Source organism: Xiphias gladius, chromosome 19 (genome assembly GCF_016859285.1).
Source record: "Xiphias gladius isolate SHS-SW01 ecotype Sanya breed wild chromosome 19, ASM1685928v1, whole genome shotgun sequence".
Lineage (NCBI taxonomy): Eukaryota > Metazoa > Chordata > Actinopteri > Istiophoriformes > Xiphiidae > Xiphias > Xiphias gladius.
Genome location: NC_053418.1, coordinates 6329234 through 6342628, shown reverse-complemented (window position 1 = coordinate 6342628; position 13395 = coordinate 6329234). Strand labels below are relative to the sequence as shown.

The following is a 13395-nucleotide window of genomic DNA, read 5'->3' as shown; positions in this document are numbered from 1 at the left end:
TTGTTACCTTATTGCCTCGCTGTCATCTTTGGTAGAGGAATGAGGCTCTCGGCGCTGCCTTTCAAGTCATCATTGATTCCCATACTGCACTGAGGCAAGAGGTGAGTTTTCCGGGACACGTTGCTAATTGCAAGGAATCACTGTTGATTGTTGGTTGGATCTATGGTGTGCCAGCGAATTCATGACCCATTATGGGAAACTGAGCCATTGCAGAAGCATAGAATGTGAGAGTGAGTTGGTAAAAGGATAAAAATAATAGTATAATAATAATAAAAAAAAAGTCACAACAATATTTATGTCTGAAGCAGAATTATCAGAGCATGGACCTGCCCATGTTAGACCAGGGCACTGAGATTTTCAAGACCCTGCAGCATCTCAGCACTCTGATCCAGAATTTAAAGAACCCGCTGGGAACCCGTGACAATCCTGCCAGAATCTGCCGAGACCTCTACAACTGTGAACACAGAATGTACGATGGTGAGGAGACATTTTAACTGCTCCATCATTTCTGTTCACATATTCACTGTGTTTTGATTGATGAGAGCCATTTCCTCCTCTGCTGCTCCTCTTTGACAGGCACTTACTGGATCGACCCAAACCTTGGCTGCGCTGCTGACACTATCGAGGTGACGTGCAACTTCACTGCTGGAGGACAAACTTGCCTGAAACCCATCACAGTATCCAAGGTGAGGATCACTTCTATATTTAGCCATTTGCCTCAGCCAGACAAAACACCCTATAAAACTTATACATATCACTTAGATAGAGACAAGATCATTTCGGGAGAGTACTGTGCAGACATTGGGTGAATATCAAATCCATGAGTGCTTGTGTCCTTGTGATGAATGTTTTTCTTCACGTTGTCTCAGATAGAATTTCTAAAGAAGTAGAGAAGCTTAGAGTTTAAGAGCTTAAGTTTAAGTGCATGTGTGTATAATGCCAATCATGTGATAAAGGAACACAGCTGTCCATTTTCTGGCTCTATAAAATTAAACACTAGCACTATTCGGATAGATAATTCATGCAGTAAATCTTACGGCATTATATTTAGTCTTTAGTCTGGGCCAAGTAACCATCAAAGGCATACTCAGTTGGAAAGAAAACCTCTTGAATCTTAAACTGTCTTTCATCCTTTCATTCCTTTGTTTTTGAGTTATATAACAGCCCTACAATTCAGCAAAAAACACGATTAGATCCAATTCATGCATTAACTGTAAATAAAATAATGCGGACAGGCAATCATACTGAAACGGCCCAATCTGTGATCCAGATGTATCTCATTCTAATATATATCAAAACCGGAGCCTGTTTTCAATTCCAAAATTGATTATGCACAAGTTCTTCTATTACAGAGGCTAACACTGGCCGACAACTATGTCCAGTTATTAATGTTTCAATCAAGAATGTTTTTGAACAGACTGTGCCATTAAAACGGGCCTATTTTATAAATTACAATTATTTGACGTACTTTTTGTAAATCTACCCAAATATCCAGCATTTTTGTGAATTTACTTCAAAATCTATGTTAAAACATCACACTGTGGACCCAAACAGGCTCATAATGTAAGCCCTATATGGAATCATATTGTGGTATACAGCTGAAATAGGAACCATGTAGGCCTAACTCTAAATTACATCTACAGTTTTTAATGAAATTTTATCATGGTCAATGTTACATCTTCCAGATTCTGACCTGAAATAATGAACCACACAATCATCCTACAAATATGTATAAATTAAAGTAACTTGAAAAAAAACCCCACTTGCCTTATAGTTGGAGATAGGAGTGGGTCGCATCCAGCTGAACTTCATCCACCTTTTGAGCACTGAGGCTGTGCAGCACATCACCATTCACTGTCTCAACGCACCTGTGTGGGCAGCAGGACCCTCCTTACAGCCTTCAAGCAGGGCTGTGAGCTTCAAGGCCTGGACCGGCGAGAAGATTCGACCTGGAGACCTCCTGGAGCCGTTCATACCCACGGATGACTGCTGGGTATGGCACTGTTACTATAAAAGTCAATGCAATTCGCGGTCCTTTGGTCCAAAATGTGTACATCCCTAAAGGACTAGTTCAACATTTTGGGAAGATACAGTTATTCACTTTCTTTCTGAGAGTTAGATGAGAAGATCCATATCACTCTCAGGTCTGTGTGTTAAGCATGGAGCTGAAGCAAGGAGGCAGTTAGCTTAGCATAAAGACCGGAAGCTGGGGGGTAATAGCTAGCCCGGTTCTGTTCAGAGTCTAAAGGTCACTAACTAACACACAGCATTTTGTTTGTTTAATTCGTAACACAGCAAGAAACAAAAACAGGTTTTTACAGGTGATTTGATTTCTTGACCCAGCGGAGAGACTTTTCTGGAGTTTTACTTGCAACTCCCCATTAAAGCACATCTTATCAATTTTTACATTTTGTTTGCACACTCTTTAAATAAAGGAGATACAAAGTATTAAGTAGTGATTTTTATGGAGTTACTGGTCGACTGATTTTTAAACTGGGAGTTAACCAGGCTAGCTGCCAGCGTTTTTCTGCTTCCTGTCTTTATGCTAGGCTAAGCTAACTGCCTCCTAGCCCTAGCTATATACAGCCCAAAACAGAACATGTTTTCTCACTAACGTTTTGTGGTACCTAGCCACGCAAATAGTTTTGGTTCTATTTTAACAATTTTTGACAGAGATCTAATATTTCTGCCCCATCCCAATACAATAGAGATGAATGTAATTTTCTTTGAGGTGCTCATAGCATCAACTTTCTTTCTAATAAGTGTCCCCGTTAGTTTGGATAATCCAAAGACTTCACTGTTATGGTTTTTGGGGGGACTATTTCTTTGGTAGAAAGTATTTCAATGAAAACTGTTCCCAGTGAAGTCTGTGGAGTATCCACAATAACTAGGGCACTTTTTGTGAAAGGCAAGTTGCCTGTAAATTTTCAATGCTTTGAGCCGCACAAATAAAATTACATTCTCCTCTATTGTACTGCAGTGTTGGCAGAAATCTCTGCAACACGCATCTCAAAAGCTGCCCCAGAGAACAAAAAAAAAAAAAATCAGCATACCTAAATACCACTAGAGCTAAAAGAGAGAACTGACCCTTTGATGTTATTTTGTCTTCCACATTATCGCATCATGTGATATAATACATCCTTCACTTTCAGATCATAGATGGCCGCTGGCATCAGACCCACTTCATCTTCCAGACCCAGGACCCAAACTTACTCCCCATAGTGGATGTGTACAACCTACCGACACCAGAACCTGGCGCACGATATCACCTCGAGGTTGGACCCGTGTGCTTCTTATAGGGCCCTGTGGAGGGGCCAGGAATACTCCTTAAAGGAGTGACTGCATGGGGGAGGGTGGATGGGGGAGACTGGTCCTTTCGGACCCCCATTTTCTCTCTACAAAATATGCTTGGACTGCAGAAACAGGAGGGGGCACCAAAGAAAGAAGGCCCATTGGAAATGCAGAGAAAAGACTTCTGGCACTAATCAGCCTATGGAAAACAATAATAAGCTCCGTCTTCAGAGACTTGTTTGTGTGATACAAGATCTGAATGCCCCTGTTGGAAGTAATATCAACGTCTCATTTCTGTCATCTCTCAGACCATGTTGTATCATATTTTCTTCACGGTCTGACACCTGATTTTGCGAGAACCTAAGAAGTTTGTCGAGATCTGTACAGAAATATGGAACAGTTACATCTGCAAATGCAATAATTCCTATTTTAATGTTAAAGTATTATTTATACATGTATATGTACTGTATATTGTAATATAAAGTGCAATAGTTATTGTTCCACAGCCTTTAGGCATATACAGTATCAACATCATATCACTCATTCAGGTATACGGTGTGCCTCAGACACACAGGCATACTTCCACCAGGTAAGTCTTTTTGAGCCTCTACTAACTGTCCAGTGCTGAGAGGCCCCACATTTATACAGATATCTTCACATGAACAACTGCTGTGTGGTACGTTCCATGTTGAGGTGGAGCCAAGGTTTCCACAGTGTGAACCGAGAAAAGTGTGTCATGATGCTACCTCGTACTGCACCTCTCATCCCCCAGCAAAAACAAGTCGATACCTGATTTAATCTGGGATGACACAGAGGTGACACCTGGTGCTGCAAAAGTTGACACTCATAGGATAAACTCTTGTCAGCTCTCAGCAAAGCAATGGCTGTGCTTTACGAAAAAAGGGAAGATTGTAAAATATACACACAGGCCAAATTCATTAAATTATATTTTCAAGGTAGTATTTTAACATTTTCAATATTCTTTGTATGAGTCTGACACTATAATTTTTTTTAATTTGTTAAAATGTAAATGTATAATTATGCAACTTTTATTATCTACAGTGGATTCTATTTAAATTTTATTTAAATTCTGATTAGCTTTCCAGTTCAAAAACCAGGCATCAAGGTTCATGTTTTTGGCACAGTATTGTTCATTTGGAGCTTGAAAGATTCTACAGCCTATGGCTTTTTTAAAATAATTCAACTGTCCTAGACAATCAACTGTATTTTAGGAAATTACCAGCCTTATTATTTACTGTTGATGCATTTGTCACTAAAATGTGCAGCAATTATGGTTGGTCCCACCAATCTATAAACTCAGAGGATTTCTTATATTACACAACATTAAACTACCACATTACATGAGCTCACAGTGTTTGGTCTGTACAGACATTTTATGCTGCGTGAATGAAGTCTAATGACTAAACGGATAATTTAATAAATGTCTGAAACCTTTTATTGATAAGCAGCTTTCAATTTTTTTTTTTTTTTTTTTTCCATCCAAGAAAACTTCATAGCAAAGCAAGATAATAAAATACATTTAAACTGCGTACTTGTGAAAGTGCATTTTAGCTTCCTTCTGCTCATTTCACATCTGGAACTGTCAAGTCTTGACAGCGGCTCCATTGTAAACATACAGTAATATTGTGTTTCGTTTTCCCCTCTAGACCTTTTTGTGGCATTAGGGTGGTTCTGTCAACTCCAGTTTTATTGGATACAAAAACACAGACAGATTTGAAATTTGAGAGCACTCTATTAGCAGACTGCTGTATGTTACAATACATGGTCTTATCTTGGGCACATGGCATGGCGACCTCCATCAATAGGTAAGTTGACTCCAGTAATGAAACTGGCAGCGTCGGACGCCAGGAAGGCGATGCTGTGGGCCACTTCCTCCACCTCACCTGGTCGACCGAGGGCGTGAGTCTGCTTACACTTTGCAAGAAACTGGTGATGAAAAGGACAGAACAAGGATGGGGGATGCATATTTAGTTTTTATCATTTTCGGGAGATAAAAAAGGTCATTCTTTGGGTATGTTTAGATTTTAGCTGCTCGCTGACAGAGGAAGAAACAGAACAGATGACTTCACAGTACAATTTAAGTTTTGTGACCGTGATGCCAAAAATGTTCTGTTTTAGTGGCAAGATGTGTTACCTGAGTGTACTGCTCCTCATCCAGTCCTGCTCTCTTGTGGACATCTGTGATGATCACACCCGGGCTGAAGAGATAAAAGCAGGAATATATAATACAGTACAACAGAGATGCTGAATGTCACCAGAGAAAACGGATTTCAGTGATTTTTCAATGACCATTTCAGACAATCTGCACAACAAAGGGCCTGTGAACTAAAAAAAGAACGGGGAGGCAAATGTGAATCTAAAAGTGGACTCATGCAACAGTAAAACGTTAATTGAACGTACCAGACGGAGTTCACTCTGACTTGCTTTGATGCCAGCTCTGAAATAAAAAGCAGTAGTGATTTCCTGTGCTGATGTGCCATTGTGAACTTTTGCAATGCTCAACATAAGAGGGCTAAAAATGGCTCAACTCACCAAGTGCTACACAGCATGTGAACTGGTCAATGGCCGACTTGGACATGCAATATGCCAGCACACCAGGGAACTACAGGGAAAAAAAAAAAAAAAATCACAGTTCTCAAAGATGCCTCACAAAAAAATAAAGGTAGTGCATGAGGAGGGTGCTGTTGGAAACTTTTGTCCAGCTGCGTAATACCCACTGATCTCTGTCCACTGACACTGGATACGTTGACGATGGAGCCTTTGGTCTTGATCAAGTGGGGCACACAAAGTTGAGTCAGATGGTATACAGATCTGGAATATGAACCAAAAGTTAGGGGACACGCTAACTAAAAATCACTGAATATATACTTTAACACTAAATATGAAGTTTTGGACTTAGTACTATTATCAGTCTTGTGTCCCCTCGAGACTGTGAAGTAACGGCAATCACACCTACACCCACATACTGACACATGTACATTTAGATTAGGCGGCTGGTGAATGGTGCCATCGTTCTAATGTTCCTGTTGATTTATGACAGTGTGGCCTGATGTCTGCTATAGTGAGATCTGTTGGTGAGCACAGCATGACTTCTAAACTGGAATTTTCTTCAAATGTTCACCTTTTGTTTACAGCACAGCTGAATTTAACAGAGTGATACACGCAGTGGCCAGTCCGACATTAGATTATATGTACCAAAAGACTTCCAATTCCAATGAAAAAGGACAATGTGGCCTTAAGAAAAAAACATCTGTATGTATTACAGTAACTTCCAGCCAGGCCCCTACGCATTCATGCATACATTGTATATCCATACAGTGTAAAAATAGTCACATCTAGATTTAGTCAAACATGTACACACATACTGTGAATACAAAACAGCAAACATGGCTTCATCTTTTTTATAAAAGACCATTTTCCTCATTTCCCAAACTACCAAGTAGAATAACAATCACATTACCTCTCCAGTGATCTTGCCATTTGTCACATTTTGGTGTTTACTATAATGAAAATAATATTTAAATAAAATGGACATCATTTTCAGTTTCAGTCAAGCGCCACAACTTAATAATTGAAAATCAATCCTTGATCTTAGAAAAAGTTTTTATTTTTATTTTTATTTTTTACAGTTTTACTGCCTGAGATTGTTTTATGTTGAAAAGGGGAATAATTCTCTTACTGTATGAATATCAACTTTTGCCTTACTCACTACACAGTAACATTGCCACCACTCAATCCTGAAAACATGTCATGTACCATATATCTCTTGTCCAATCTTCCATCAAAACATATCTTTAGACAACCCACTCAACTTAAAATTTAACCCGATATTCACTGGACTATCAGCATCTGACATATCCCCGCTACTGTACACTCAGCAACTAATATGTCTCCCAGATGTTTTGACGTCAGGTCTTTGGAATCCTACCTGACATTGATGCTCATGACCTTGTCGTACTGGGCTAGGTCTGTGGTCTCGATGCTGCCCATGGCCAGGATACCGGCGCTGTTAATCAGGACATCCAGCCGGCCGAAGTGAGCGACGGTCTGCTCCACTGCCTTCCTCACGGTCTCCTCATCAGTCAGGTCTCCAGGAACAAGCAAAGGCTGCAGAGTAATGCACACACAGTGTTTCATTAGGTCGTGGCTTTAAAAGGCATTTCTGCTCAAGTGTCAGAAACGTATTCATGCAATGCTGAACAAATCATACAAATGTGTTTCCATCATTGTGTGTTTCAACATTTACTGTATGTCAGCGTCAAATTGCCGCTTCTTATCACCTACATGCATTTATTTTATTTTACATCCACGCTGTAAATGTCCATTTGACATTAAACAAATATACTTGAGTTTTATTTTGATTACAGGTCTATTAAGGCTACATTTTGACTTACACCGATCAGCCGCAGCATTCAAACCAGTATATCCCCTGTTAATCAACCTCATATGTCAGGCTCTGGTGATTAAGAGTTACCTCACTCATTAACCGTGCTCTCTACATGTTCGGACCTCTCCTGCTCCACACAGAACTATTCAACGAAACTCTGGCACAGTGTCGACGGGTCGCACTCTAGTCAAACGTTACGTGAGTCGCACGGTGCCCTAGCTCAGTGCGAGGGTTGGTACCTTTGCAGCTCCGCAGTCGGTGCACTGCTTGGCTATTTTGTTGAGGTTTTCCACGTCGCGGCCGTTGAGGGCCAGCAGGGCTCCGAGTCTGGCGAACAGGACGCTCGTACCTGCCCCGATGCCTGAGCTGGCACCCGTTATCAGGGTCACCTTCCCCTTCAGGGAGGACACCTAAAGTACACACACAAAACGGCAAGTCTATCGGGTGTCCATGTAGTACCTTACCATGAATAAATAAGCTGTAATTTAGTTGTTTCCATGCACTTTTAGTGATAAAAACACATGGCAACATGGATTTTCCATGTCTATTTAAAGTAAATAAACTTACTTTAAAATTTAAAGTAAGTAAACTTACTTTAAATGCATCGTCTGAGGCCATAACTTCTGTGAGGTTTTTATGTATTCTGCAAGAACTTCCTATTGCGAGTGAGACATGGTTCGTCCACTAGTGATGACGCAGTCTCACGAATCACGTCACCTTGTAGTTCACATGACTACAACTCCTCTCCTAGACACTGTACGACCGCGCCTTTAGCGTTTTTTCTGTGTAAAAAAAACAACAAAACAATTATGTAAAATTATTTTATTTATATATATATATTTATATATATATATTATATATATATATATATATATATATATATATATATATATATATATATATATATATATATATATATATATATATATATATATATTTATTTAGCAATTACAAAATAAATGTTTGAATCATGCTAAATAGACAATAGAATAGACAATAGAAAATTATTTACAAAAGCTTTATTTCGTACAAAACATTGGCAATTTATTTACATAGTCTGTTGAAGAAAATCCAAATCCTACAGCAGTGCCGTATAAAGCCACGTGTTTTCTTTTTATGGTGTTAAATGTGAATGCATGAAAATGGATAGGCTACGAATAACTCGCACTCCTTCGTTACAGTGACTGCGACATGTTGATATGAGTTTAAAAGGAGAATAACCATTTCTCAAACTTTACAATCACAGATGTAGCTACAAGCTGTTGAGATCAGACTGCTGGATTTTTCATGAAGTTGTAAAATTTGGAATTACTTCACAGACAGTGACTACGGTGTTTAGTTATTAAAGCAATTAGATATTTTTCACCCAAAATGACAATTAAATTCTAGGTCATGCTTATTTGGAAAATTCTGGTGTATAAACCCTAATTTTGTTAATACAACTTAGCATTTCACATCCTCAGTCGGTGTCCTATCAATTGTTGATGTCTGGGAGCTTTCTTTCCAATTTCTATTCTCTAAGTTGTCCATTTTAACTTTGGCAAGGTACCATACACTGTATCACTGTGCTCATTGGGAAACTTCAGAGTTCATGGCTGTGTTCAAGGCCTATCTGCCAATTTCAAGTCCAAGTTGGCTATCCAGCAAAAGGGTTAGCATGAATGGTCACATCCTTTATCCGGGTTTCAGTCAGTGGTCGAAACGTCTTTTCATTGACAGGCAGTTTCTCCAGTTCATCCAGGGTTTCCAGGCCATCAATAATCCTGCATGTTGAAGAGGGTGAGATGACAATCTAAAATGAGTTCAGGTCATGCAGTTGCACGACAAAAAAGGCCCATGGATTCCCCTCAATTATATATGATGTATTATATAAATTAATCAATAGCTGTCAAGCACACCTTAACCAGCTGTCTATACAATACAGTCTAAACAATTTTCACAGCATCACTCTCTTTTGCATCCCTAGGACTATTTTGATCTACCATAATCGTACGCTCATTTACTGATACACAGGTCACATACTTTCCAAACACTGTGTACTTCATGTCCAGGTGAGGCTGTTTGGCATAGGTGAAGAAAAACTGGGAGCCATTTGTGTTGGGGCCATTGTTAGCCATTGAGACCACCCCTCTCACATTATGCTGAAATAAAACAAATCAGAAGAACGAAAAAGTTACAATATTAAACTCTGAACCCTGAATAAAAACAACTTACGTAAAAACTGGCCGGAGGACGTACTCACTTTTAAGTGCTCACTGAACTCATCTTCGAAATTGCGACCCCAGATACTTGTTCCTCCTTTGCCTGTGCCTGGATAATTGAATTGGTATCCAAAAAAAACAAAAAACAAAAGTGAGAATGTGAATTCTGACACTTCAGGTATTGATCAGGTACAACACCAGTCCCGTACCTGTAGGATCTCCTGTTTGAACCATGAAGCCTTTAATATTTCTGTGGAAGATGCAACCATTGTAGAACCCACTGGCACACAGAGCCACAAAGTTCTGTAAAATAAAAACAATTTAAAAAAAAAAAAGGGACATGCCATGATATACCATGACTTCATCAAGGAAAATACACCAGAATTTCTGTTTAAGACCTTTTGGAAATTACAAATAAATAAAAGAAATAAATAGTGTCGCGACTAAAAGGAACCACAAAAGAGCAACTGTCTAGCAGCTACCTATCTAGGCACCTTAACCAGAGTGTACTGATTTAAAAGACATTCCCCCCTCGGTTTCTGATCATGCGCTGATATCACAACTCCAACTCCTGAGTTTTGGGAGTCTCCCAAACGAGCGCTACACTGTGCGCGTCTCGGTCCCAGAACGACGTGGACACTGCGAAAACTGATATGGAAGGATCCCTGCATTTGAGTACAAACGGAGCTGAAAGTGCTTCTGTGTTGGGGGAAAAAAAAAAAAAAAAAAACAGTCGACGGCGATGTGAAGTGCAGCCCTGCGGTTAAGAGAAGCAGTGAAACACGTAACTCACCTCGCATGTCCTCGGCGTGCGCTCACAGAACAATTCGATTTTAAAGTCGCCTAGGTCTGTGTGAAGGGTGACAGCCTGTGAAATTTACAACAGAAAAAAAAAAACACACACAATGAAATCCTTAAAACGCGAACTTTCAACAGGCACAGTGGTTAACGGCTATCGGGTGTTGTTGTCCGGCTAGCTTAGCCTGTTGCCCAGATAGCAAACACAAGGAAATTGTGACGTTACGCAAGCGTAGTCGGGTAACCGGCTCCTGGCTAGATTAACTGCATTAAACCACAAGATTAGTTCGTAACGTAGTGAACTATTGTGTTGATTGTGTTTCGACTACAACCCGCTGGAAAATTCTACAACGAATTTTACCATTTCAAACGCTGCGTCTCCGAACAGGTGTGTCGGAGAAACATGTCCGTCTACGCGCAGTTACCCGGCACCGAATGGTTCCGCAAGGCATTTACAGTCACTTAAAATGGGCACACACAAACGCACGCAAAATGAAACTGATTTTCACATTTGTCGCTATGATGCTGTGCAGATCTTTGAGCTATTTACATACATCGTGGACCCGTGGCGTTACAGCTCCATGCAAAAAGCCAGATTTTGGGGTTTGGTTGACCTACTGTATGGTGAACCACGCAGCCTATGCAGTGTACATACAGTGAATCTGTGATGAAGTTAAGGCATGTACAGATAAATCTAAAAATGAGCTTGTGGGCCCCCCAACCTCCAGTCCCCCTCACTGTCTGAGCATCTGTACATTTAATGTCCAAATTCGTTTTCCAAAGCATTGTCTGATAGAATATTGCCAATTTTGCTTTTGGGTTAATTTGATTATTACAAGAATATTCCCAACTAAACTGTCAGGAGATAACACGACTTTGTGTTTATGAAGTGTTCATTGAACGGTATCTCCCCTGTAAGACACCTGAGCACTTCCATGTGACTTCTTAAAAGCATCTGAATAAACATTACGACAGTGACCAGTACTGTATCTTATATGGCACCAGGGTAGGTGATCATATAGGAGATAACTGACTCTTTCACAACATCCAAGCAGAAACTGAACAGAAACCAATACAAATTTGGTCAACCAAGTTTATTTTATTTCACCCTGGTGGATGGTGTACAAGAGAGGAAGTGACACTTGTTCAGACAGAATACTCGCTCAATTTTACATCACTCGTGTCAATACTGTTCTATGGTGTTTTCCTTTTTAATGAAAAACTTTTGGCAAAAAAAAAAAAAAATGCACAAAACCAAATTTGTGCATCACCGATGATTGGAATTGAGTTGAGGAACACTGAAAATGATTTTGTACCCAAAATAATTATTTTAAGAGGACAAAGAACATGGGTGACATCAAGGGGTGACAAAGGCCCATCATGCAAACACACATACACTTCATCTGTTCTAATCACAATGACAATTCAACAATTCTGACCTGACACAGCTCAATTAATACATGGTCACTGACGAAAACACAGAATCAAGGTTAAACCAAGTGGTTTCTTTAAAAACACAAACACATTTTGTTTTAAACCAGCAGTCAATATTAAATACACTAAACTAGAAAAGAATGTATAGAAATGCATATAAAAATGTTATCACAGCTGTTTAAATAAATAAAAATACAAGGTGTAATAAAAAATAGGCAATCAACTCAAAAAAGATGTGAGTACTAGCTGGTTTCCTGAGTAATTTAGTTATACTATCGTAATACTAATAGCTGTCAAAATGAAATGAAATAAAATAAAATGAGTCAAATGATAAACAGAGAGGGAAAATACAGAGAACAAAAAGATTAACAATGGCTATGTGACAAAAATCTAATGTATTTACTAATACACTTTACTAGCAACCTATACACTGTATTTTTAAATGTACTGACCATTTACTTGTAGTGCTCACTACAAAATTTAACGTTTGACATTTGTGATGTCACTTTTAATACGATAGTTGATTGTCTTAATCCGTCGCGTATTGCTGAGGCATTCTGGATATCATTTAAAATGCTCCAGTTGGGACTTAGAGGTAACGTCCAGACTTAATTTGATTTTCTATGTGTAGTTCCAAAAACACTAAAAAATTGTAATCAAATACCATTTTAATCTCACGGCTGGCAGGCATTCACTTGAACATTCCCATACCAGAAAACATACAAAACAGGTGTTGTATACACTTCGTTGTATACCCTTATCTGCATTTACCAAAATGTAACTTGTGGGAGAGCCGCTGTAGTGCAAAAGCATTCTCTAGGACCAAAAATCTGATCTAATCTACTTAATTTGAGATTCCCCGCTATTACGGTAGTAAAATTAATGTGACAAAAAGAATGCCCCTGCACATTACAAAACTACACCACTATTTACTTTTACATAGTTTAAATAAAGGCAATATTGCACAATATAGGATAGTTAAACATGTTCTTGAAATATATGTACATAACTATTCCTATGCTTTTCAACCCAGTTACTGTATATTGCTAATGTCCAAGTTTTCTTGCAGTTAGGTTTATTAAAACATAAACTGATAATTTTTTATTTTCAGAGTAAACACATGAACCCCTGTTGTATGCTGTGCTGTGTCAGAGCTGTGCATCGATCTTGAATTCCATTTTTAGCGTCATGCTGCTTATTGTGGCAAAACGCAAGTGCAGAAAAGTATCATCAAGGCAAAAAAGTATTAAACTCTTCTCTACA

At 39.1% G+C, this 13395-nt stretch overlaps 3 protein-coding genes across 6 annotated transcripts in view; 1 reads left to right on the top strand and 2 right to left on the bottom strand.

Moving 5' to 3' along the window:
* The window catches only part of col27a1b (collagen, type XXVII, alpha 1b), a 67310-nt gene extending 62554 nt beyond the window's left edge, over positions 1-4756 (top strand). For 3 of the 4 annotated variants that reach the window (XM_040154104.1, XM_040154106.1, XM_040154102.1), the window contains 5 exons: positions 36-101; positions 306-477; positions 577-686; positions 1775-1993; positions 3153-4756. In XM_040154104.1, coding sequence (XP_040010038.1) covers positions 36-101; positions 306-477; positions 577-686; positions 1775-1993; positions 3153-3299 — 714 coding nt within the window. In that variant the 3' untranslated portion in view covers positions 3300-4756. The remainder of the gene's footprint in view (positions 1-35; positions 102-305; positions 478-576; positions 687-1774; positions 1994-3152) is intronic. The other variant, XM_040154103.1, reaches the window with a different exon arrangement.
* A 268-nt stretch (positions 4757-5024) lies between these two features.
* zgc:101858 (uncharacterized protein LOC449555 homolog) lies at positions 5025-8422 on the bottom strand. The gene is made up of 8 exons (XM_040154112.1): positions 8294-8422; positions 7939-8109; positions 7241-7419; positions 6030-6123; positions 5845-5914; positions 5713-5749; positions 5447-5510; positions 5025-5238 (listed from the first exon to the last, which is right to left on the bottom strand). Exons 1-8 carry the CDS (start codon positions 8315-8317, stop codon positions 5080-5082), a joined length of 798 nt encoding a protein of 265 aa, XP_040010046.1. The 5' UTR covers positions 8318-8422; the 3' UTR covers positions 5025-5079.
* A 281-nt stretch (positions 8423-8703) lies between these two features.
* Positions 8704-11185, bottom strand: ppil3 (peptidylprolyl isomerase (cyclophilin)-like 3). Its single transcript, XM_040155024.1, has 6 exons — positions 11060-11185; positions 10694-10768; positions 10110-10203; positions 9942-10009; positions 9722-9840; positions 8704-9462 (listed from the first exon to the last, which is right to left on the bottom strand). The coding sequence occupies exons 1-6, from the start codon at positions 11060-11062 to the stop codon at positions 9336-9338; spliced, it is 486 nt and encodes a 161-aa protein (XP_040010958.1). The 5' UTR covers positions 11063-11185; the 3' UTR covers positions 8704-9335.
* Between the last annotated feature and the right edge of the window lie 2210 nt (positions 11186-13395).

Excerpts from the sequence above, each read along its gene's own strand:
- ppil3 (XM_040155024.1), bottom strand. Across the intron at positions 9,841-9,941 it reads AGTTCAGTGAGCACTTAAAA|CATAATGTGAGAGGGGTGGT; the intron begins GTGAGTACGTCC and ends GTTTTATTTCAG. Across the intron at positions 9,463-9,721 it reads AAGTACACAGTGTTTGGAAA|GATTATTGATGGCCTGGAAA; the intron begins GTATGTGACCTG and ends TTCAACATGCAG.
- zgc:101858 (XM_040154112.1), bottom strand. The coding sequence starts at position 8,317 with ATGGCCTCAGACGATGCATTTAAA. Across the intron at positions 8,110-8,293 it reads CCTCAGACGATGCATTTAAA|GTGTCCTCCCTGAAGGGGAA; the intron begins GTAAGTTTACTT and ends TGTGTACTTTAG. Across the intron at positions 6,124-7,240 it reads GTCATGAGCATCAATGTCAG|ATCTGTATACCATCTGACTC; the intron begins GTAGGATTCCAA and ends TTCATATTCCAG.